Source organism: Tachysurus vachellii, chromosome 10, assembly GCF_030014155.1.
Source record: "Tachysurus vachellii isolate PV-2020 chromosome 10, HZAU_Pvac_v1, whole genome shotgun sequence".
Classification (NCBI taxonomy): Eukaryota; Metazoa; Chordata; class Actinopteri; order Siluriformes; family Bagridae; genus Tachysurus; species Tachysurus vachellii.
In genome coordinates, this window is record NC_083469.1 from 9,533,732 (window position 1) to 9,558,980 (window position 25,249).

Genomic DNA, 25,249 nt, shown 5'->3' on the forward strand with positions numbered 1-25,249 from the left:
TTCGGATAAGCGGTAGAAGATGAATGAGTGAGTGAGTGTTGTATTTAAAGGTAGGGTCTCCGATGTTTGAAAGCCAATGTTGATATTAGAAATCACCAAAACAAACATGCCCCTAACCCAAATGGATCCCACCCCTGTATTGATAGCTCTGCCCACACATACATACGCAACCCAGGCAACTAATGGAAAGAAATGTGTCTTTATCATAGCTGAAGGGAAGAACAATACGATGATTGCAGATAAACAAACAAGCAAATATGACACACAAGCATAATCATGCAAAGGACGGCATATATTAGTTCTGTGTAACAAAGCAAAACCAACGTTACTCACCTATCGAGAAGGAAAAAAGCGCCTCGGCGTCTTAAGTAAAGTTGGTGCATATTCACAGATTGGAGTTTCTTGAGTCAATAACTCCTGAGCTAAACGCTGTTACTACACAAAACGCGGTTGTAGCTGCCTCTCTACATTACTACGATAGATAAGAGGTGTTATTTGTGTAGTAACAGCGTTTAGCTCAGGAGATATTGACTCAGGAAACTCAAATCTGTGAATATGCGGCCAACTTCCCGCTCCTTCAGTTCTCTCCTGGAAAGCTGATCCTATATTAACACGGGTCCTACTTCTTGCCTTATCGTAAGCCTTTCTTTGCTTTCTTTCTTTGTTTTTATTCTCCATGTTAATGTTAAAACCGCTTTCTGCTAATGTCACACATGCACACTGAACATATTGACAAGACCCGCCCCTTTCTGCTTATTGGCTAAACTTTAGTTTTGATTTTTGTTTAGTTTGTCGTCCTGACTCATTTTCTGAAGCATTTCTCAAACATCGGAGACACTACCTTTAAGGGTTTCATTTTACTATTTGAATAACATCATTAGCTAACACTTAAGCAACTGTCTAGTTATTCCTTTAGAGGGCAGTAAAGAGAAATTAAACTGAATAAATAGTGTTGATTGTCAAAATTATGCACAATATTTACAAAGTGGAAGCCTGAAGAACACTTGACAAGATGGCTAAAATTGTCTCAATTATAATTCTTATCAATCTTAAAGGTAAGCATGATTACCAAAATTGCTTATATAAAAACTTTGTTTAACCTTCTTCTAATGAATATACACATCATTTTTTATATATACAGTATCTGCAGTCATCTCTTCCCTCAACATCCAGCAATTACCACAACATCTACTAATAACACCTAAGCAGAGTGAAGCGAAGCTCAGCTGCCGGCATGGTGATACCAGCTATCCCTACATGTACTGGTATCAACAAAAAGCAGTCGGTGACTCCATTGAGCTCATTGGAATGCTTGTGTCTCAAAACCCTACTCCTGAGGAGAAGTTTAAAACACGATTCAACATTTCAGGACACTCCACAGGGGATGCGTTTCTGCTTATATCCAGTGTAACTCCTGAGGACAGTGCAGTATATTTCTGTGCTGCTAGTAACCACAGTCACACACCTTCCCTTTCTGTTTAACAAAAACCTTCACACCAAACACCTGCAAATAAGATCTGTTCTGTGATTACTGCAGTCTAATAAGACAATATAGAAATGTACAGTAGAGGTCACTGATAAAACTGGTAACACATTTTTGTTTGCAAATAAAGGTTGCAAAGGTGTAGAACTTTTCTACATTATCATCACTTGTGTTGAACAAAATGGGGACAATTGTTAAAAATGCTATACAAATAAATTTGAATAGCATTTTTAACAATTATCTTAAAACAGCTTTGCAGAACAAAAGAAACATTAATAAAAAAGTTTATTATAGAAAGATTAATATAGATCAAAAAATATTAGTATTTGACTTGTATTAAATGTGATTTTTATTTATCCCCAATGAGCAATGAGCCTTAGGTGACTGAGGCAACAATCACATTTACTACTGGAATAACTACACAAGGTTACGTATGTAACCTGTTTCCCTGAAAAGGGAACGAGATGCTGTGTGAAGGCTTACACTACGGAAACACTTCTTTGAGGAAGCTCACACAGCAATTTAATGGCTTGGATAGGAGAGGTGATGTAGGGAATTTGCGCCAGCTAGTATATCTACAGGCATCTGCGTCACATTACTCCTGCTTCTATTTGTGTGGAAGTGCTAATAGATGCCCGGGGTGTAGCAAGCAATGCAGCATCTCGTTCCGGGTTGCATATGTAAGTAGTTTGCTTTCGAGGGAACTGGACATTTGGTTAAGGCTGATGCTATTGCAATGTCAATACCCATGCCGCACACATTGGACAATGACTGTGCCAGAGGTGGTAAGAGAGCACGAGCGGACTGGGAACAGAAGATCAATAGCCCTGAAGGCCCCAAGGTCTAGGTTATAGAACCTAATAAAGGTGTGCCAAAAGGACCAGCCTGCCACAGCACAAATTTAATCAAGGGGGACACCCCTGGCACTGCACGAAGCAATACCCCTAGTGGAGTGAGCTCTGACACCTATAGGCGAAGCAAAACCCTGCGTCTTATAAGCCTGTGTAATTAATGGTGCTTGCAAAGCAACATTCTTATTATCCTGCCGGACAAAACTTCGCCCAGCTCCTTTAGGACCTTACTCCGGACAAAGTTTTATTTCAGTAGCAACTTTTGTCCAAAAGTATTGGCACCCCACCGGGTATTCACGTGACGTCACGTGTAGCCCCGCCCCCAAAATAAACGAAATCAAAAAGTTAGCACAACATGGACATGTCATATATCAAAACACTCAGCCCGATGAGGGGAAATGACGTCACGTGTAGGCCCGCCCCCAAAATAAGCGAAAGCAAAAAGTTAGCACAACATGGACATGTCATATATCAAAACACTGAGCACGATGAGGGGAACTTGCCACGTGCAAGCACCATTCACATTTTCTTCAGGAAATGTACATTCTAGTTGTCTATACTACCCAGTGTGCCAGCTGCTTGGAGACTGGATTATCCCTATTCTGGGTGCCAAAGAGGACAATGAAATCATTTTTATGCACAAGTCTCTTGACATTTTCTAGTTTTTTTAAGACTATTAATAGACCCTCCCCCCAAAAAAACAGCTTTCTTTTTTTTTTTTACCGCGTTATGGGTTTAGCTTATAGTTTTCTTACTCTATTGCTATATATATATATATATATATATATATATATATATATATATATATATATATATATTGTTTCTGTTTCACAGTTCCCTGCTGTCCTATTCCTGCAACCTGGCGACTCATTACATATCACATGCAGCTACCATGACAAAAGTTATGACAATTATACTGGTATCAGCATGTTAACCAGCAAAGTCTCCAGCTAATTAGGGGTTCCTGAACTTCAAGAGTCCTGAAATAGACAAAAAGGGGTTCAACATTTCAGGAGATGCAGAGAAGGAAGGTTATCTCTTGGCACAGTCTGTGACAGCATACTACAGTGCTTTGTATTTCTGTGCAGTGAGTGCTAAATAAACACCAAACCATGCACTGAAATCCCCGCCTTTGTCATGTGACAACTTCCTGTGTTATATCATGATGCATTTACACTTGTACTGAGGATATACAGAGGATATACTATCAAAAGGCAGGGGGAGTCAGTGATATTTGATAAGTTCACAAACCATTAGTTAAAAACCTGAGTACAGCCTGGATAGAATGAAGAACACTTGAAAAATGGCAACAATTATAGTCTCATGTATCATTCTTATCAGTCTTAAAGGTAAGCATGATTTCAAAAATAACTCAGTATATTAACTTTGTTCTAACTTCTTTTATCGAAGATACACATTTCTCTTTTTTCCATAGCCACAGTTATCTCTTCCCTCAACATCCAGCAATTACCACAACATCTATTAATAACACCTGAGCAGAGGGAAGTGACGCTCAGCTGCCAACATGGTGATAGCAGCTATAGCTACATGTACTGGTATCAGCAAAAAACAGTCAGTGACTCCATTGAGCTCATTGGAGTGCTCCAGTACCAACGATTCACTCCTGAGGAGAAGTTTAAACCACGATTCAACGTTTCAGGACACGCCACAGGGGATGCATTTCTGCTTATATCCAGTGTAACTCCTGAGGACAGTGCAGTATATTTCTGTGCTGCTAGTAACCACAGTCACACACCTTCCCTTTCTGTTTAACAAAAACCTTCACACCAAACACCTGCAAATAAGATCTGTTCTGTGATTACTGCTGTTTGTAATAGGACACATTATAGGAAGTGTACAGTAGAGTTCACTGATAAAACTGGTAACATATTGAAGTTACATGATTCTATGCTTGTGAGAATTCCCATGGAATTCAATGAATTCAATGTTGCTCATCAGTCACTTGACATTTCTAGTGTGTTTATGATTAATAATAGACTGAATATGCCATGAAAACATCCAAAAAATTTTTTTACAGTGGTTTGAGCTTACTATTGCTTACTATTTTATCTATTGTTAAATATATGATATAGTTAATGGGCTGTTGTATAGTCTATGGCTTGTATTTATTGTATCTATAATATAATTAGTAACATCAGGACAGGAAAAATTAAAACTTTTATTTTATTTTGCATTATTTGGAATGTTGCAAAGGTGTAGAATTTTTCTACATAATCTCCATTTCATTCAACACAAACATTCCAGCATCTAATGAGTGTCAAATATTTCAAAAGAAAAAAATGTAAATAATTTTTCATGTATTTAAAGGGGGGCACAGTGGCTTAGTGGTTAGCACGTTCGCCTCACACCTCCAGGGTTGGGGGTTCGATTCCTGCCTCCACCTTGTGTGTGTGGAGTTTGCACATTCTCCCCGTGCCTCGGGGGTTTCCTCCGGGTACTCCGGTTTCCTCCCCCGGTCCCTAAGACATGCATGGTAGGTTGATTGGCATCTCTGGAAAATTGTCCATAGTCTGTAGTGTGTGATTGTGTGAGTGAATGAGTGTGTGTGTGTGCCCTGCGATGGGTTGGCACTCCGTACAGGGTGTATCCTGCCTTGATGCCCGATGACGCTCCCCGTGACCCGAGGTAGTTCGGATAAGAGGTAGAAAATGAGTGAGTGAGTGAGTGAGTGAGTGAGTGAGTGAGTGAGTGTTGTATTTAAAGGTAGGGTCTCCGATGTTTGAAAGCCAATGTTGATATTTTAAATCACCAAAGCAAACCCGCCCCTAACCCAAATGGATCCCACCCCTGTATTGATAGCTCTGCCCACACATACATACGCAACCCAGGCAACTAATGGAAAGAAATGTGACTTTATCATAGCTGAAGGGAAGAACAATACGATTGCAGATAAACAAACAAGCAAAAATGACACACAAGCATAATCACGCAAAGGACGGCATATATTAGTTCTGTGTAACAAAGCAAAATCAACGTTACTCACCTATCGAGAAGGAAAAAAGCGCCTCGGCGTCTTAAGTAAAGTTGGTGCATATTCACAGATTCGAGTTTCCTGAGTCAATAACTCCTGAGCTAAACGCTGTTACTACACAAAACGCGGTTGTAGCTGCCTCTCTACATTACTACGATAGAAAAGAGGTGTTATTTGTGTAGTAACAGCGTTTAGCTCAGGAGTTATTGACTCAGGAAACTCGAATCTGTGAATATGCGGCCAACTTCCCGCTCCTTCAGTTCTCTCCAGCGCTGGAAAGCTGATCCTATATTAACACGGGTCCTACTTCTTGCCTTATCGTAAGCCTTTCTTTGCTTTCTTTCTTTGTTTTTATTCTCCATGTCAATGCTAAAACCGCTTTCTGCTAATGTCACACATGCACACTGAACACTCTCTCTGCCGCATATTGACAAGACCCGCCCCTTTCTGCTTATTGGCTAAACTTTAGTTTTGATTTTTGTTTAGTTTGTCGTCCTGACTCATTTTCTGAAGCATTTCTCAAACATCGGAGATACTACCTTTAAGGGTTTCATTTTACTATTTGAATAACATCATTAGCTAACACTTAAGCAACTGTCTAGTTATTCCTTTAGAGGGCAGTAAAGAGAAATTAAACTGAATAAATAGAGTTGATTGTCAAAATTATGCACAATATTTACAAAGTGGAAGCCTGAAGAACACTTGACAAGATGGCTAAAATTGTCTCAATTATAATTCTTATCAATCTTAAAGGTAAGCATGATTACCAAAATTGCTTATATAAAAGCTTTGTTTAACCTTCTTCTAATGAATATACACATCATTTTTTATATATACAGTATCTCCAGTCATCTCTTCCCTCAACATCCAGCAATCACCACAACATCTACTAATAACACCTAAGCAGAGTGAAGCGAAGCTCAGCTGCCGGCATGGTGATACTAGCTATCGCTATATGTACTGGTATCAACAAAAAGCAGTCGGTGACTCCATTGAGCTCATTGGAATGCTTGTGTCTCAAAACCCTACTCCTGAGGAGAAGTTTAAAACACGATTCAACATTTCAGGACACGCCACAGGGGATGCGTTTCTGCTTATATCCAGTGTAACTCCTGAGGACAGTGCAGTATATTTCTGTGCTGCTAGTAAGCACAGTCACACACCTTCCCTTTCTGTTTAACAAAAACCTTCACACCAAACACCTGCAAATAAGATCTGTTCTGTGATTACTGCAGTCTAATAAGACAATATAGAAATGTACAGTAGAGGTCACTGATAAAACTGGTAACACATTTTTGCTTGCAAATAAAGGTTGCAAAGGTGTAGAACTTTTCTACATTATCATCACTTGTGTTGAACAAAATGGGGACAATTGTTAAAAATGCTATACAAATAAATTTGAATAGCATTTTTAACAATTATCTTAAAACAGCTTTGCAGAACAAAAGAAACATTAATAAAAAAGTTTATTATAGAAAGATTAATATAGATCAAAAAATATTAGTATTTGACTTGTATTAAATGTGATTTTTATTTATCCCCAATGAGCAATGAGCCTTAGGAGACTGAGGCAACAATCACATTTACTACTGGAATAACTACACAAGGTTACGTATGTAACCTGTTTCCCTGAAAAGGGAACGAGATGCTGTGTGAAGGCTTACACTACGGAAACACTACTTTGAGGAAGTTGTTTCTGAAGCTCACACAGCAATTTAATGGCTTGTATAGGAGAGGTGATGTAGGGAATTTGCGCCAGCTAGTATATCTACAGGCGTCTGCGTCACATTACTCCTGCTTCTATTTGTGTGGAAGTGCTAATAGATGCCCGGGGTGTAGCAAGCAATGCAGCATCTCGTTCCGGGTTGCATATATAAGTAGTTTCCTTTCGAGGGAACTGGACATTTGGTTAAGGCTGATGTTATTGCAATGTCAATACCCATGCCGCACACATTGGTCAATGACTGTGCCAGAGGTGGTAAGAGAGCACGAGCGGACTGGGAACAGAAGATCAATAGCCCTGAAGGACCTGGGACCCTGGTGTGTGGTCAAGGTCTAGGTTATAGAACCTAATAAAGGTGTGCCGAAAGGACCAGCCTGCCACAGCACAAATTTAATCAAGGGGCACACCCCTGGCACTGCACGAAGCAATACCCCTAGTGGAGTGAGCTCTGACACCTATAGGCGAAGCAAAACCCTGCGTCTTATAAGTGTGACGGAGTGGTAAATGGACGGAAAGCACAATATACAAACCTAAATATGTAAATGACAGACTACGCCACCCTGGGACTTTCACCCAGGGAAATATGAATCACCTCACAATACTATAAGGAGCACAAATTCGTTCTACCGATTAATAAATGAGCAGGAGACGTGGGTACAAAAATAGAATTTAATTTATTAACAACCCGTAAAATAAAGTTTCAGACTAAACAAAAAAAAAAGGAAAATCAAAAGCTCATGCAGGGCTGCAGCTGATCGGCACAGGACAGGCTGAAACAGAAGTAGGTTTAAATATCCACACCATGCATGTGCTCAATCACAACACACTCACTCAGTGCTCAGTGAAATTTCTGTCGGTGGTCACACAGCACACGGTGCACAGAAACACACTCGAAAAGAGGGAAAGTCAGGCCTCTCGGCCTTTTGGCCTACAGCTCCTACAGAGAGAGTACACAAAACAAAAGAAACAATACATGTTAAAATTGACAATGCTCAACCAAAGAAAACCAAATAAACAAAACAAAAAGAGTAAAGGTTTACAAAACCCAGGAGGAAGTATAAACCAATCCAAGAAAATATATAAATTAGATATCAGGACAAAGCAATTAAATGAAGTAACAAAATAACCAATTACCACACTGACTTCAGCAAAAAGGCTTCCTACCTCAAGGTAGGATTTAGAGCACAGTAACAGTGTCAGAAAGAAAGTAACAGTGTGGCTATAAATCAAGAAACAAAACCGAAACCAAAAATAAACAGTTACCAAAGAGAGCAATTTAGCGAGGAGCAAAGCAATTTAACACAAAACACCAAAAAATTAACACGGAACAAAACAGCAGCGTTGTCCCGGGAACAAGGTGCAGCATCAACTGCACATACAGCAGGAATTCCCCGGAACCTAACAGAAAATATTATGCACATTAAGTAAGTGCATTTAAAAAAACACAAATTCTAAAACCCGCAGAAAAACCCCTAAATAACATGCTAGTGCATACTGGAGAAGTAGCCGTCTGCCACACCAAATCACAGATACAGTACTGGTTCAGTAATAAACCGGATATGGATGAGCATCGGGTGACGAAATAACACTGACTGGGGAAATAAAGCAATTAACACTACACCCCCGGCATTTAACCTAGCGTCTCACATAAAAATAGATAAAACAAACTCACATACCTGGGGGTAGACAGTCTGTCACAACAGAGATTGTTTTTGACCCTTTTCTTTCCGTTGCGAAACACTACAATGAAGCATACGTGCGGCATTAGCCTATTGTACGACCACAACAAAACAGCGTAGCCATGCTGCTAACAGCCTCTTACCTCCCAGGCAACTAAAAGTAACTGGAACAAAGCTGAACCGCCGTGCAGCTAGCCGCACCATTAACACCCAGCGGCCTCTGTTGAAGCACGGAACCGGAAACCGGAAGAGCACCTCAAAATGACGCGCATTCAATCACCATGAACCGGACACCCTCCTTTATACGCCACGGCGCTCTCCGATAGGCTATTACTACCTGACGTCACAACAGTAAACTATCCTGCCACAATCTACCCCCTACTTTGTATCGTCGCCCCGGCGATAAACCACATACTTTAAGAATGTAATTAATCCCATGGTCTAAAGAGCACAAATATCCCATTCGAAATAGATTCTTGTGGGGCCACCACCCCACTACTTACTTCCCCTGCTGCTCGTGGGAGATGATGAACATTGGAGTGCTGGCCCGCTGTAGCTCTCCTGGTCCTTCGCAGTGCTGTCCCATTACCATCGGACCGAGTCGGGGACACTGACCCAGATGGAAGACTGGTCCCTACTGAACATGACTGACTCGGGGCTTCTGAGGCCCTAGACCCTGTGCTGGAAGGTATTCATGCAACCTGAGAGACCGGCAAAACAGAGACTAAATCTCTGGGAACAGATCTAGGCGGAACTTGGAGGGTTTCGGGCACTACCACCCACACCTCCCCGTCAGCTGTCTCATCCTCGTCCAAGGGCAACACTTCTTCAGGCGGGAGGTCATCGGGGGGAGCATGGACTGGAGCATCCCTACGGATCCTGGTTTTTAACAGGGAGCGATGTACATGCTTTACTTTACTCAGTTCATCAACTGGAGCAATCGTGTAAACAGCACCACCCTCTTTAGGAGCCTTCAGCACTTGGTACACCACGGGGCTCCACAGATCCTGGATCTTATGGCGACCCCTCGTGCCCAGCTCCCGAAGGTAAACCAACTGCCCCTCCGTCAGTGGTGTAGACCGAATGTGCTGATCATGATGGAACTTGCGTCGTTCTGCAACAGTCTTCGACCTCTCACGTGCACCCTCAAACGCGACATGGAGCCTCCTTTGATGTTCCAGAACCCACTCATGGGTATAACCCAACACAGGCTCCTGTACTCTACCCAACAGAAAGTCGAATGGGAGCCGTGGTTCTTGTCCAAACATTAAAAAATGTGGAGACTCCCCAGTCGCTTGATGTGGAGTGGTGTTATAAAAGAAGAGCACCTGAGGGAGGCAGGACACCCAGTCCCTCTTCCTAGTCACAGGCAAAGTGCGGAGGAGGTTATGCAGAGTTCTATTAAAACGCTCACACTGGCCATTGCCGGCGGGATGATACGGAGTAGTGCGAGACTTTTCAACCTTGTACAGGTTACAGAGCTGCCGAATAAGAGAGGACTCAAAATTGCGACCCTGATCGGAATGAATCCGACCAGGGACCCCAAACTTATAAAACCACTCCACAACAAGCACCTGGGCCACTGTCTCAGCCCGTTGGTCCCGAGTAGGAACAGCCAGAGTGTATTTGGTAAAAACATCGGTCATGACCAGGATATTTTCCAACCCTGCACAAGAAGGCTCAAGCACGGTAAAATCAATTGCCAGTATTTCATTCGGCCTTGAGGCCATTAAATGGCCCATAAAACTCCGTGCCATGGGCTGTACGGTTTTAGCGGACTGACACCTTTCGCACTCCTGGCACCACTGCATTATCTCATTGGACATACCTGGCCAGTAACATCGCTGGCGTACCAGCTCTGTGGTGCGCTCAATACCCTGATGCCCATGCTCCTGATGAAGCTGTGTCAGAACCTCAGATTTTAAAACAGCAGGCAAAACCAACTGGAGGACCTCCTCCCCCCCATCAGGGCGGAACACACGGCGGTAGAGCAACCCATCCCTCTCTACCAAGCGATCCCACTGGCGGAGCAAGATTAAACTGGCCTTAGACAACCGTCTACGTTCCTCCACTCCAGGGTATGACTTTTTCTTCCAACATGACCAAACCTCCTCAATAACTGGGTCTGCTGTTTGCAGTGTACCCAAGTCCACTGCAGAGTGACTCGGCAAAACAGTAACCACTGCTTGCGTCGCTTGAAAGATGGACTCCACACCCCCAGTTTGCTTAACAGAGAGGGGAATTTCAGTACCTGGAAGTAAACTTTCCACCACACTATGGTCCGTTGGGTGCTGCCTCGACAGGGCATCTGCATTTTTGTTACTTCTGCCTGAGCGATATTTCACCTCAAAATCAAAAGCAGCAAGTTGCGCTGCCCAGCGCTGCTCGGTTGCCCCAAGTTTTGCTGTCTTCAAGTGGCTAAGAGGGTTGTTGTCGGTAAAGACCACGCATTTATGTCCCAGCAAATACTCCCGAAATTTCTCAGTCATGGCCCACTTGAGCGCCAAGAACTCTAATTTCATCGAGCTATAGTTAGACATATTGCGCTCAGTGGGCCTAAGACTGCGGCTAGCATAGGCGATAGGCCGCACCTTACCTCCTTGTTCTTGGGAAAGAACTGCCCCTAACCCACTATAGCTGGCGTCCACCTCCACAACAAAAGGCAGGGAAAAATCGGCATAGGCAAGAACAGGGGCAGTGGTCAATTTACCTTTTAATGCCTCAAAACTACGCTGGCAAGATTCAGTCCAGGCACTAACAAAACACTGCTCCCCTCGTTTCCTAGATCTATTACCTGCCAACTCATCCACCAGCTTATGCAGAGGGGCTGCCATCTTAGCAAACCCCTCTACAAACCGGCGGTAGTAACTGGCAAAGCCAAGAAAAGACCGCACCTCTGAAACACTAGTTGGGGTCCGCCACTGCGCCACTACCTCAATCTTACTTGGGTCTGTTGCAACCCCATGAGATGACACCACATGTCCCAAATATTTTACCTCAGGTTGAAAGAATGCACACTTTCCTAACTTCGCCTTAAGGCCCTGATTACCTAGCCAGCTCAAGACCATTTCCAACCGCTCCAAATGTTGGTCCACTGAGGAAGAAAACACCACAATGTCATCTAAATACAGGAGTAGAGACTGACATTGTTGGTCACCAAACAACCTCTCCATCAACCGCTGAAAGGTACTAGGAGCGTTACAAAGTCCAAATGGCATTCGATTCCACTCGAATAAGCCAAAAGGGGTACAAAAAGCAGTCTTGGGCCGGTCAACCTCTGTGACAGGGACCTGATTGTACCCACTGGCCAAATCCATAGTGGAGAACCAGCGGGCCCCTGCCAAGGCATCCAATGACTCATCGATGCGAGGCAAAGGGAAAGCGTCCTTTCTAGTTTTAGAATTCAATTGACGATAGTCTACACACATTCGTAGACTACCATCTTTCTTCTTAACCAAAACAATGGGAGAGGCATAAGGACTGCAACTCTCCCTGATTACTTGTGCCTCCAGCAGTTGATTAATATGCGCCTTTACCACCTCATACTCTGAAGGAGGTATCCGCCGATAACGTTGTCGGACAGGGGCATTATCTAGGAGGGGAATATCATGTGACAGGAGAGTAGTACACCCCAAATCTGCATCATGAGCTGCAAACACAAACTGGTACGTCTGAAGCAGGGCCCGAACCCGAGATTGATCTTCCCCCGACAGAACGGACAGATTGATAGCGCTAATCTGCTCCTGCACTGTAGAACCTGTCGAAGAAGCCTGTGAACTAACAGTAGCTGTCATTGATCTCCCTTCAGAAATACCTTCTGGCAAGCTGATGATAAACACACTATTTAGGGTGCCTAATGATGCCTTAGGATACAGTACAACATCAGTAGTACCTACATTCACCACTGGTATATACACAGTGCCCCGGGTCACTTGAACGAGTGCAGGGGAAGCCAATAAGCCTGCAGGTAGGCCTGATTCAGGGGGTTCAAACAATAATGTACCACCAGAGTAGCTTTCTGAACAAGTGGCTGCTACGAGCTTCATTGTTCCACCAGCAACCCGACAAACCCCACGCACCCGCACCCGCACCTGACCCACGCGATCAACAGAGGACTGGGTGTTAACTTGACGACAATGCTGTAATGCCTGTATAACAAAACTAGGCGCCTGCAACACAGCAGGTGAATCAAAAAGAGTCGCCCCATGCTGCCCGGTAAGTTCCTGGTAGCAACGACTAAGGACATTCATCCCTAAAACACCAGGGGCATGTACAGCCGCCCTATCAGGAACATCCCGGACAACAAGCACCCCGCAATTTGACACCAATTTGCCACAGAGCTCCACATCGAGTTCCATGTAACCAATATAGGGAATCGCGAGACCATTAGCAGCAGTTAATCGCAACCACTGACAAGACTTAAGTCGCTCCTGCCCCCATGATTCAAAATGTTCAAGGAACCAGCTCTCAGTAATGGTAGACACCATAGACCCAGTGTCTATCAAGCAGGGCACTTTGACCCCCCCAATCAGAACATTAAGATGAGGACAAGCTGACACTAAACGAGATACTGAACTAGGGCTGCGTACGATATCTGAGCCGAAAGGCTCCCCAACCGAGCTGTGGCTCTGCAGCTCGGTGGGGGCTAGTTTTCCGACGGCTGTGTAGGACGAGGCTGCCTACCCCCAGTTGAAGATGGAACGGTGGTGGACAAATGTGAGCGAGGAGGGACTCGTTCCCCATCGCACTCCCGAGCAAAATGACCAGGCTGTTGACATCTTCTACAAACTACAGGGCCATAACGTGGGGATTGACTACGTGAATGAGGGGCTTGTAAACGAGCAAAACCTTGGGTAAGCTGATTTAGCTGCTCCTGTTGTAGCTTTAACATCTCCCTCAATTCAGCTAACTCAGATTTGGAAGGAGAGCTGGCCACACCTACCCGTGACTCACTCTGCACGGCATATTGAATCCCATAAGCCAATGGAAAAGATTGACTACGGCCCCTTGCACCCCCGGGCATTCCCTCCCGTTCCCATCGAATGGCCTCACTGCGAACCTCCAAAAGTGTAGAAGTAGGCTGACGACGGACTAACTGTTTAAGCTCGCGACGAAGACTAATATCAAGAACATGCTCGACAAACTGATCACGTAACAAAACTTCTGCATTTGGTATGGCATGGGGCGCCTGCTGCTTCACTTTCTCTAGGAGGCCCATCAGGGCGAGGGAGAATTCCAATAGGGTCTCCCCCTCCTGCTGCCCCCTAGAGAAAAAGGCCTGCTGCAGAGCTACATAAGACAAAGAACACCCATACAACTCTCTCAAAACCTGAATTATCTGGTCCGGATCTCCCCGTTCTGCATCAGAACGGTACCGAATCTCATCCCGTGCCTCCCCCTCTAGATGGTCAACAAGGAAAAAGGCTTGATCAGCCGTAGACAAATGACGAGCACGCATACATGCTTGGGCCTCCTCAACCCATTCGCAAATAGCAATGCCTGCCCGGCCACTAAACTTCGGACATTTCCTATCCCTGGGCACAAAAACAATTCTCTCAGTTACCAATGCACCAGGACCAACAGGTTGATGTGTAGTGGAAGGTGTCGTAGTAGCCATAAGAGGGGCCTGTTCTTGTCTAAGTCTTTCGTTATCGGCCCTCAATTGGGCTACAAGCTCCCTAAGCTCCTGCACATCATCCATAGCTGGTTAAATATGTAACACTCACTGCTAGACCAAGTAGAAAAATAGGCCAGGGGAGGGCACCAAGCCAACTCAAGGGAGAGATGAAAGAAAGTCCTCAAAGGATATACACTGCTGTTTTGTTCCTAAAGATGGCGTAAAAAAAAAAAAAAAAAAAAAAAAATAAAAAAAAAACAAACCACAAAACACCACAAAAATGCAACTCAATTCTAAACGAACCCACGTCCCTGCTCAAAAGTAGATCCTGCCGACTACGCCAGAATGTGACGGAGTGGTAAATGGACGGAAAGCACAATATACAAACCTAAATATGTAAATGACAGACTACGCCACCCTGGGACTTTCACCCAGGGAAATATGAATCACCTCACAATACTATAAGGAGCACAAATTCGTTCTACCGATTAATAAATGAGCAGGAGACGTGGGTACAAAAATAGAATTTAATTTATTAACAACCCGTAAAATAAAGTTTCAGACTAAACAAAAAAAAAGGAAAATCAAAAGCTCATGCAGGGCTGCAGCTGATCGGCACAGGACAGGCTGAAACAGAAGTAGGTTTAAATATCCACACCATGCATGTGCTCAATCACAACACACTCACTCAGTGCTCAGTGAAATTTCTGTCGGTGGTCACACAGCACACGGTGCACAGAAACACACTCGAAAAGAGGGAAAGTCAGGCCTCTCGGCCTTTTGGCCTACAGCTCCTACAGAGAGAGTACACAAAACAAAAGAAACAATACATGTTAAAATTGACAATGCTCAACCAAAGAAAACCAAATAAACAAAACAAAAAGAGTAAAGGTTTACAAAACCCAGGAGGAAGTATAAACCAATCCAAGAAAATATATAAATTAGATATCAGGACAAAGCAATTAAATGAAGTAACAAAATAACTAATTACCACACTGACTTCAGCAAAAAGGCTTCCTACCTCAAGGTAGGATTTAGAGCACAGTAACAGTGTCAGAAAGAAAGTAACAGTGTGGCTATAAATCAAGAAACAAAACCGAAACCAAAAATAAACAGTTACCAAAGAGAGCAATTTAGCGAGGAGCAAAGCAATTTAACACAAAACACCAAAAAATTAACACGGAACAAAACAGCAGCGTTGTCCCGGGAACAAGGTGCAGCATCAACTGCACATACAGCAGGAATTCCCCGGAACCTAACAGAAAATATTATGCACATTAAGTAAGTGCATTTAAAAAAACACAAATTCTAAAACCCGCAGAAAAACCCCTAAATAACATGCTAGTGCATACCGGAGAAGTAGCCGTCTGCCACACCAAATCACAGATACAGTACTGGTTCAGTAATAAACCGGATATGGATGAGCATCGGGTGACGAAATAACACTGACTGGGGAAATAAAGCAATTAACACTACACCCCCGGCATTTAACCTAGCGTCTCACATAAAAATAGATAAAACAAACTCACATACCTGGGGGTAGACAGTCTGTCACAACAGAGATTGTTTTTGACCCTTTTCTTTCCGTTGCGAAACACTACAATGAAGCATACGTGCGGCATTAGCCTATTGTACGACCACAACAAAACAGCGTAGCCATGCTGCTAACAGCCTCTTACCTCCCAGGCAACTAAAAGTAACTGGAACAAAGCTGAACCGCCGTGCAGCTAGCCGCACCATTAACACCCAGCGGCCTCTGTTGAAGCACGGAACCGGAAACCGGAAGAGCACCTCAAAATGACGCACATTCAATCACCATGAACCGGACACCCTCCTTTATACGCCGCGGCGCTCTCCGATAGGCTATTGCTACCTGACGTCACAACAGTAAACTATCCTGCCACATAAGCCTGTGTAATTAATGGTGCTTGCAAAACAACATTCTTATTATCCTGCCGGACAAAACTTCGCCCAGCTCCTTTAGGACCTTACTCCGGACAAAGTTTTATTTCAGTAGCAACTTTTGTCCAAAAGTATTGGCACCCCACCGGGTATTCACGTGATGTCACGTGTAGCCCCGCCCCCAAAATAAACGAAATCAAAAAGTTAGCACAACATGGACATGTCATATATCAAAACACTCAGCCCGATGAGGGGAAATGACGTCACGTGTAGCCCCGCCCCCAAAATAAGCGAAAGCAAAAAGTTAGCACAACATGGACATGTCATATATCAAAACACTGAGCACGATGAGGGGAACTTGCCATGTGCAAGCACCATTCACATTTTCTTCAGGGAATGTACATTCTAGTTGTCTATACTACCCAGTGTGCCAGCTGCTTGGAGACTGGATTATCCCTATTCTGGGTGCCAAAGAGGACAATGAAATCATTTTTACACATAAGTCTCTTGACATTTTCTAGTTTTTTTAAGACTATTAATAGACCCTCCACCCAAAAAAACAGCTTTTTTTTTTTTTTTTTACCAAATTATGGGTTTAGCTTATAGTTTTCTTACTCTATTGCTATATATATACACACACATATATATATATATATATATATATATATATATATATATATATATATATATATATATATATATATATATACGTATATATATATACGTATATATATATATATATATATATATACGTATATATATATATATATATATATATATATATATATATACGTATATATATATATATACGTATATATATATATATATATATATATATATATATATATATATACGTATATATATATATATATATATATATATATATATATATATATATATATATATATACGTATATATATATATTGTTTCTGTTTCACAGTTCCCTGCTGTCCTATTCCTGCAACCTGGCGACTCATTACATATCACATGCAGCTACCATGACAAAAATTATGACAATTATACTGGTATCAGCATGTTAACCAGCAAAGTCTCCAGCTAATTAGGGGTTCCTGAACTTCAAGAGTCCTGAAATAGACAAAAAGGGGTTCAACATTTCAGGAGATGCAGAGAAGGAAGGTTATCTCTTGGCACAGTCTGTGACAGCATACTACAGTGCTTTGTATTTCTGTGCAGTGAGTAACACAGTGCTAAATAAACACCAAACCATGCACTGAAATCCCCCGCCTTTCTCATGTGACAACTTCCTGTGTTATATCATGATGCATTTACACCTGTACTGAGGATATACAGAGGATATACTATCAAAAGGCAGGGGGAGTCAGTGATATTTGATAAGTTCACAAACCATTAGTTAAAAACCTGAGTACAGCCTGGATAGAATGAAGAACACTTGAAAAATGGCAACAATTATAGTCTCATGTATCATTCTTATCAGTCTTAAAGGTAAGCATGATTTCAAAAATGACTCAGTATATTAACTTTGTTCTAACTTCTTTTATCGAAGATACACATTTCTCTTTTTTACCATAGCCACAGTTATCTCTTCCCTCAACATCCAGCAATTACCACAGCATCTATTAATAACACCTGAGCAGAGGGAAGTGAAGCTCAGCTGCCAACATGGTGATAGCAGCTATATGTTCATGTACTGGTATCAGCAAAAAACAGTCAGTGACTCCATTGAGCTCATTGGAGTGCTCCAGTACCAACGATTCACTCCTGAGGAGAAGTTTAAACCACGATTCAACATTTCAGGACACTCCACAGGGGATGCATTTCTGCTTATATCCAGTGTAACTCCTGAGGACAGTGCAGTATATTTCTGTGCTGCTAGTAAGCACAGTCACACACCTTCCCTTTCTGTTTAACAAAAACCTTCACTCCAAACACCTGCAAAGATCTGTTCTGTGATTACTGCTGTTTGTAATAGGACACATTATAGGAAGTGTACAGTAGAGGTCACTGATAAAACTGGTAACATATTGAAGTTACATGATTCTATACTTGTGAGAATTCCCATAAAATTCAATGAATTCAATATTGCTCATCAGTCACTTGACTTTTTCTAGTGTGTTTATGACTAATAATAGACTGAATATGCCATAAAAACATCCAAATAATATATATTTTACAGTGTTTTGAGCTTACTGTATAGTTTCCTTACTATATTGTTAAATATATGATATAGTTAATGGACTGTTATATAGTCTATGGCTTGTATTTATTGTATCTATAATATAATTAGTAACATCAGGACAGGAAAAATGAAAACATTTATTTTATTTTGCATTAACTGGAATTTTTCTACATGATCTTCATTTCACTCAACACAAATGTTCCTGCATCTAATGAAAGTCAAATATTCCAAAAGAACAGTTTCAATTATTTTTCATGTTGTATTTAAGGTTTTCATTTCGCTTACACTGGTCTATTTTAATAACAATAAAGCCTACTGGATGTGAATTGCCTGCTTCTATTTGAATAACTTCATTAGCTAACACTTAAGCAACTGTCTAGTTATTCCTTTAGAGGGCAGTAAAGAGAAATTAAACTGAATAAATAGTGTTGATTGTCAGACTTATTCACAATATTTACAAAGTGGAAGCCTGAAGAACACTTGACAAGATGGCTAAAATTGTCTCAATTATAATTCTTATCAATCTTAAAGGTAAGCATGATTACCAAAATAGCTCATATAAAAGCATTGTTCTTCTATTGAATATACACAACACTATATATATATCCACAGTTATCTCTTCCCTCAACATCCAGCAATCACCAGAACATCTACTAACAACACCTGACCAGAGGGAAGTGAAGCTCAGCTGCCGGCATGGTGATACCAACTATCCCTACATGTACTGGTATCAACAAAAAACAGTCGGTGACTCCATTGAGCTTATTGGAATGCTTTATTATAAAAGCTTCACTCCTGAGGAGAAGTTTAAAACACAATTCAACGTTTCAGGACACACCACAGGGGATGCGTTTTTGCTTATATCCAGTGTAACCCCTGAGGACAGTGCAGTATATTTCTGTGCTGCTAGTAACCACAGTCACACACCTTCCCTTTCTGTTTAACAAAAAGCTTCACACCAAACACCTGCAAATAAGATCTGTTCTGTGATTACTGCTGTTTGTAATAGGACACATTATAGGAAGTGTACAGTAGAGTTCACTGATAAAACTGGTAACATATTGAAGTTACATGATTCTATACTTGTGAGAATTCCCATAAAATTCAATGAATTCAATATTGCTCATCAGTCACTTGACATTTTCTAGTGTGTTTATGACTAAAAATTGACTGAATATGCTATAAAAACATCCAAAAAATATATATTTTACAGTGTTTTGAGCTTACTGTGTAGTTTCCTTACTATTAGCTAACACTTAAGCAACTGTCTTGTTATTCCATTAGAGGGCAGTAAAGAGAAATTAAACTGAATAAATAGTGTTGATTGTCAGACTTATGCACAATATTTACAAAGTGGAAGACTGAAGAACACTTGACAAGATGGCTAAAATTGTCTCAATTATAATTCTTATCAATCTTAAAGGTAAGTATGATTACCAAAATAGCTCATATAAAAGTCATGTTCTTCAATTGAATAGACACATCACTGTATATCATATATATCCACAGTTATCTCTTCCCTCAACATCCAGCAATCACCAGAACATCTACTAACAACACCTGACCAGAGGGAAGTGAAGCTCAGCTGCCGGCATGGTGATACCAACTATCCCTACATGTACTGGTATCAACAAAAAACAGTCGGTGACTCCATTGAGCTTATTGGAATGCTTCATAATGAAAGATTCACTCCTGAGGAGAAGTTTAAAGCACAATTCAACATTTCAGGACACTCTAAGGGAGATGCATTTCTACTCATATCCAGAGTAACTCCTGAGGACAGTGCAGTATATTTCTGTGCTGCTAGTAAGCACAGTCACACACCTTCCCTTTCTGTTTAACAAAAAGCTTTACACCAAACACCTGCAAATAAGATCTGTTCTGTGATTACTGCTGTTTGTAATAGGACGCATTATAGGAAGTGTACAGTAGAGGTCACTGATAAAACTGGTAACATGGTAAAGATGGAAAGATCTTTTCAGGTGGTACACACATGAGTCAAGTGAAGTGGAGTGAAGAAGCTTTTATTGTCATTTTATCCATATATACCTGATGCAGTACATAGTGAAACAAATCAGGGTTTTTACAAGATCATGGTGCTACATAAAACAACACAGAGCTACATACTGTATACAACACAGACTAAAAAGAAGTTTTCTTTTTAAAAGTGCCTTGTGTGCAACTTAGTGCTAACAGTGTGAGACCAAAGACTGTGCAAACAGACAACATAGAGCTAAGGACTAAAAGTAAGTTGTCCTAACCACATAAAGTGCATGGTGTGCTACCTAGTGTAAACAGTGCAAGACATAGGACAGTGCAAAAAGACAATGCAACGCTACAAGATAGATTAGCATAGCACTGACCAGTGTGCGTTCTGTATATTGTACAGTAAAGTGTCCAAAAAAGAGGTTTGTAAACAAAGGCGGTTCTTGCAAACATATATACACTTATGTTAATGCAGCAGTTTGAGGTATTGAATTGTGGCGTTCTAAACAGCATCTTAGCAATAAAGTCTTGCTGAATTATGTGTGTTTGTTTGGTAACAGTTCAGTTCTGGTTCTTAAAAAGTTTGATAGCTTGAGGGAAGAAATTATTGCACAGTCTGGTTGCAGGGGTCCAAATGCTTCGGTAACTTTTACCAGATGGAAGGAGGGTGAAGAGTGTGTGTGTGTGGGGGGTCATCCACAATGCTGTTGGCTTTGTGGATGCAGCATGTGGTGTAAATGTTCTTGATAGAGGGGAGAGAGACTCCAAAGATCTTAGCTGTCCTCACTATCCGCTACAGGGTCTTGAGATCTGAGATTTTGCAATTCCTAAACCAGGTAGTGATGCAGCTGCTCAGGATGCTTTCAGTGGTCCCTCAGTAGAACACGTTCAGAATGGTGGGAGTGAAATGGCCTTTCATCAGCCTTTAGTAGGAAGTAGAAACGCTGTTGGGCTTTCTTGCTGATGGAGCTGGTGTTGAGTGACCTGGACCAGAAGTTCTGTGCCAGATAATCACCATGGAATTTTGTGCTCTTGACAATTTCCATGGAGGATCCGTCGATGTTCAGTGGAGAATAGTCACTCTGTGCTCTCCTGAAATCAACAACCATCTCTTAAGTTTTGTCAATGTTCAGAGACAGGTTGCTGGCTCTACACCAGGCAGTTAGCTGTTGCACCTCCTCTCTGAATGATGAATCATTGTTCTTGCTGATGAGATCCACCCCGGGTCATCGGCAAAGTTGATGATGTGGTCCAAGCTGTGCATTGATACACAGACATGAGTCAGCAGAGAGAACAGCAGTGGGCTGAGCACGCAGCCCTGAGGGGCTCCAGTGCTCAGTTTGGTGGTGCTGGAGATGCTGTTTACGATCCGGCCTGAGTGAGGTCTCGCAGTCAGGAAGTCCTGGATCCAATTGCAGAGGGAGGTGTTTAGGACCAGCAGGCTCAGCCTCTCAGTCAGGTGGTGAGGGATGATTGTGTTGAGTGCTGAACTTAAGTCTATAAACATCATTCATACAAATATGTCTTTATTGTGTAAAGGGGCCAAATGGAGGGTCTTGGCAATAGTATCATCTGTGGAGCAGTTTGGACGATACTAAAATTACAGAGGGTCCAGTGAGAGTGGTAGCTGGGTCATGATGTGCCGCATGACAAGCTTCTCAAAGCACTTCAGCAGGATGGCTGTGAGTGTGACAGGACGATAGTCATTAAGGCAGGACGCTGTAGATTTCTTTGGCATGAGGACGATGGTGGTTGTCGTAAGGCATGTATGAACAACAGCGCTTCTCAGGGAAATGTTGATGATGTCAGTGAAGACATCCAGTAGCTGTTCTGCACGTTCCCTGAGCATGGTCTTGGAGACAGTAACGTCATCAATGCACTTGCCAATGTAGCTGGTCACTGATGCCGTGTACTCTTCCAAGTTTCAGTAGTTGAATCATTGTTGGTTGCAGCCTCCCTGATCATGTTCCAGTTAGTGCGCCCAAAACAATGCTGAAGAACAGAGGTGGCTCCTGCTCGCCAGGTTTTCTCCTGCTTCAGAACTGGTTTAGAGTGTCTGACGAGCAGCCTGTTAGCTGGAATTACCATTACAGAGATTTGGTCTGAGTAGTCGAGCTTGGAGCGAGGCGCCACATGATACGTGCGGGGCATGTTTGTGTAAACAAACAGCTTGTTTTCCCCTCTCGTTGCATAGTCTTCATGCTAATGGAATTTAGGGAGCATTAATTTGAGATTTGCCTGGTTTGACTCTCCGGCGATAATAAACAGTCCGTCGAGGTGAGCATTCTGTAGATCGCCAATAGCTCTATAGAGTTCACATAGTGCCTTCTTAGAACATGATCTACACTTTTAATCTTCATTCATAATAAAATAAAGGTAATCAATGACATCAGGAAAGGAAAAATGAAAACCTTTCTTCCTTTTTATTTTTTTATTTTTGTTTTTTTGTTTTTTATTAATTTTTAATTTTGTATTGTTTTTTTTTTTTCAAATAAATGTCACAAATATGTAGAATTTTCTACATAAACTCAATGTGTATTTAATTTCATCTAATGAGTTTAAGCAACTTTCTTGTTAATCCCTTAGAGGGCAGTAAAGAGAAATGAAACTGAATAAAAAGTGTTGATTGTCAGACTTATGCACAATATTTGAAGCCTGAAGAACACTTGACGAGATGGCTAAAATTGTCTTAATTGTATTTCTTATCAATCTTAAAGGTAAGCATGATTACCAAAATCGCTCATATAAAAGCATTGTTCTTCTATTGAATATACACATCACTATACAGTATATCATATATATATATATCCACAGTTATCTCTTCCCTCAACATCCAGCAATCACCAGAACATCTACTAACAACACCTGACCAGAGGGAAGTGAAGCTCAGCTGCCGGCATGGTGATACCAGCTATCCCTACATGTACTGGTATCAACAAAAAACAGTCGGTGACTCCATTGAGCTTATTGGAGTGCTTCATTATGACAGATTCACTCCTGAGGAGAAGTTTAAAGCACAATTTAACGCTTCAGGACACTCTAAGGAAGATGCATTTCTGCTTATATCCAGCGTAACTCCTGAGGACAGTGCAGTATATTTCTGTGCTGCTAGTAAGCACAGTCACACACCTTCCCTTTCTGTTTAACAAAAAGCTTCACACCAAACACCTGCAAATAAGATCTGTTCTGTGATTACTGCGTCTGTAATAGGAGGTGTTACCGGAAGTATACAGTAGAGGTCACTGATAAAACTGGTAACGTGGTAAAGATGTAAAGATCTTTTCAGGTGGTACACACATGAGTCAAGTGAAGTGGAGTGAAGAAGCTTTTATTGTCATGTTATCCATATATACCTGATGCAGTACATAGTGAAATAAATCAGGGTTCTTACAGGATCATGGTGCTACATAAAACAACACAGAGCTACATAAAACAACACAGAGCTAAGGACTAAAAGTAAGTTATCTAAACCACATAAAGTGCATGGTGTGCTACCTAGTGTAAACAGTGCAAGACATAGGACAGTGCAAAAAGACAATGCAACACTACAGGATAGATTAGCATAGCATTGACCAGTGTGCGTTCTGTATATTGTACAGTAAAGTGTCCAAAAAAAGGTTTGTAAACAAAGACGGTTCTTGCAAACATATATACACTTATGTTAATGCAGCAGTTTGACGTATTGAATTGTGGCATTCTAAACAGCATCTTAGCAATAAAGTCTTGCTGAATTATGTGTGTGTTTGTTTGGTAACAGTTCAGTTCTGGTTCTTGAGAAGTCTGATAGCTTGAGGGAAGAAATTTTTGCACAGTCTGGTTGCAAGGGTCCAAATGCTTCAGTACATTTTACCAGATGGTGGGAGGGTGAAGAGGGTGTGTGTTGGGTCATCCACAATGCTATTGGCTTTGTGGATGCAGCATGTGGTGTACTGTAAATGTTCTTGATAGAGGGGAGAGAGCCTCCAAATATCTTCTCAGCTTTCCTCACTATCCGCTACAGTGTCTTGAGATCTGAGATAGTGCATTTCCTAAACCAGGTAATGATGCAGCTGCTCAGGATGCTTTCAGTGGTCCCTCAGTAGAACATGTTCAGAATGGGGGAGTGAGATGGGTTTTCATCAGCCTTTAGTAGGAAGTAGAAACGCTGTTGGGCTTTCTTGCTGATGGAGCTGGTGTTGAGTGACCTGGACCAGAAGTTCTGGGCCAGATAATCACCATGCAATTTTGTGCTCTTGACAATTTTTATGGAGGATCCGTCGATGTTCAGTGGAAAAAATAGTCACTCTGTGCTCTCCTGAAATCCTGTTCTCCTCCAAGTTGGTTGAATCATTGTTGGTTGCAGCCTCCCTGGTCATGTTCCAGTTAGTGCACCCAAAACAATGCTGAAGAGCTGGTTTAGAGTGTCTGAAGAGCAGCCTGTTAGCTGGAATTACCATTACAGAGATTTGGTCTGAGTAGTCGAGGTTGGAGCGAGGCGCCACATGATACGTGCGGGGCATGTTTGTGTAAACAAGATTATTTGCATAGTCTTCACACTGATGGGATTTACAGTAGGGAGCACTAATTTGCATGGTTTGACTCTCCGGCAATAATAAACAGTCCGTCAGGGTGAGCATTCTGTAGATCGCCAATAGCTCTATAGAGTTCACATACAGTAGTGCCTTCTTAGAACATGATCTACACTTTTAATCATTCATAATAAAATAAAGGTAATCAATGACATTAAAACCTTCCTTTTATTTTTTATTTTTATTAATTTTTACATTATGTTTCATATTTTTCATCATTTTTTGCATTGTTTTTTCAAATAAAAGTCACAAAGATGTAGAATTTTTCTACATAAACTCAATGTGTATTT

The 25,249-nt window shown here is 41.7% G+C and overlaps 1 long non-coding RNA gene and 4 gene segments (V, D, J or C); 4 read left to right on the forward strand and 1 right to left on the reverse strand.

The window, feature by feature from the left end:
- The first annotated feature begins 1,012 nt into the window (after window positions 1–1,012).
- On the forward strand, window positions 1,013–1,482 carry LOC132852518 (T cell receptor alpha variable 13-1-like). The segment is given in 2 exon segments: window positions 1,013–1,055; window positions 1,142–1,482. Coding segments are annotated over 2 exon segments (384 nt in total).
- A 2,075-nt stretch (window positions 1,483–3,557) lies between these two features.
- Window positions 3,558–4,107, forward strand: LOC132852519 (T cell receptor alpha variable 13-1-like). The segment is given in 2 exon segments: window positions 3,558–3,683; window positions 3,770–4,107. Coding segments are annotated over 2 exon segments (384 nt in total).
- Window positions 4,108–14,858: 10,751 nt separating this feature from the next.
- On the reverse strand, window positions 14,859–16,134 carry LOC132852195 (uncharacterized). Of its 2 annotated transcripts, none has more exons than XR_009649104.1 (3): window positions 16,025–16,134; window positions 15,698–15,942; window positions 14,859–15,139 (listed from the first exon to the last, which is right to left on the reverse strand). It is a non-coding gene; the product is annotated as an uncharacterized LOC132852195 (long non-coding RNA). The 2 variants fall into 2 exon arrangements; XR_009649105.1 differs by lacking the exon at window positions 14,859–15,139 and adding an exon at window positions 15,199–15,600.
- A 1,443-nt stretch (window positions 16,135–17,577) lies between these two features.
- Window positions 17,578–18,136, forward strand: LOC132852521 (T cell receptor alpha variable 13-1-like). The segment is given in 2 exon segments: window positions 17,578–17,711; window positions 17,799–18,136. Coding segments are annotated over 2 exon segments (384 nt in total).
- Window positions 18,137–19,771: 1,635 nt separating this feature from the next.
- Window positions 19,772–20,246, forward strand: LOC132852522 (T cell receptor beta variable 2-like). The segment is given in 2 exon segments: window positions 19,772–19,828; window positions 19,915–20,246. Coding segments are annotated over 2 exon segments (375 nt in total).
- The last annotated feature ends 5,003 nt before the right edge of the window (window positions 20,247–25,249 follow it).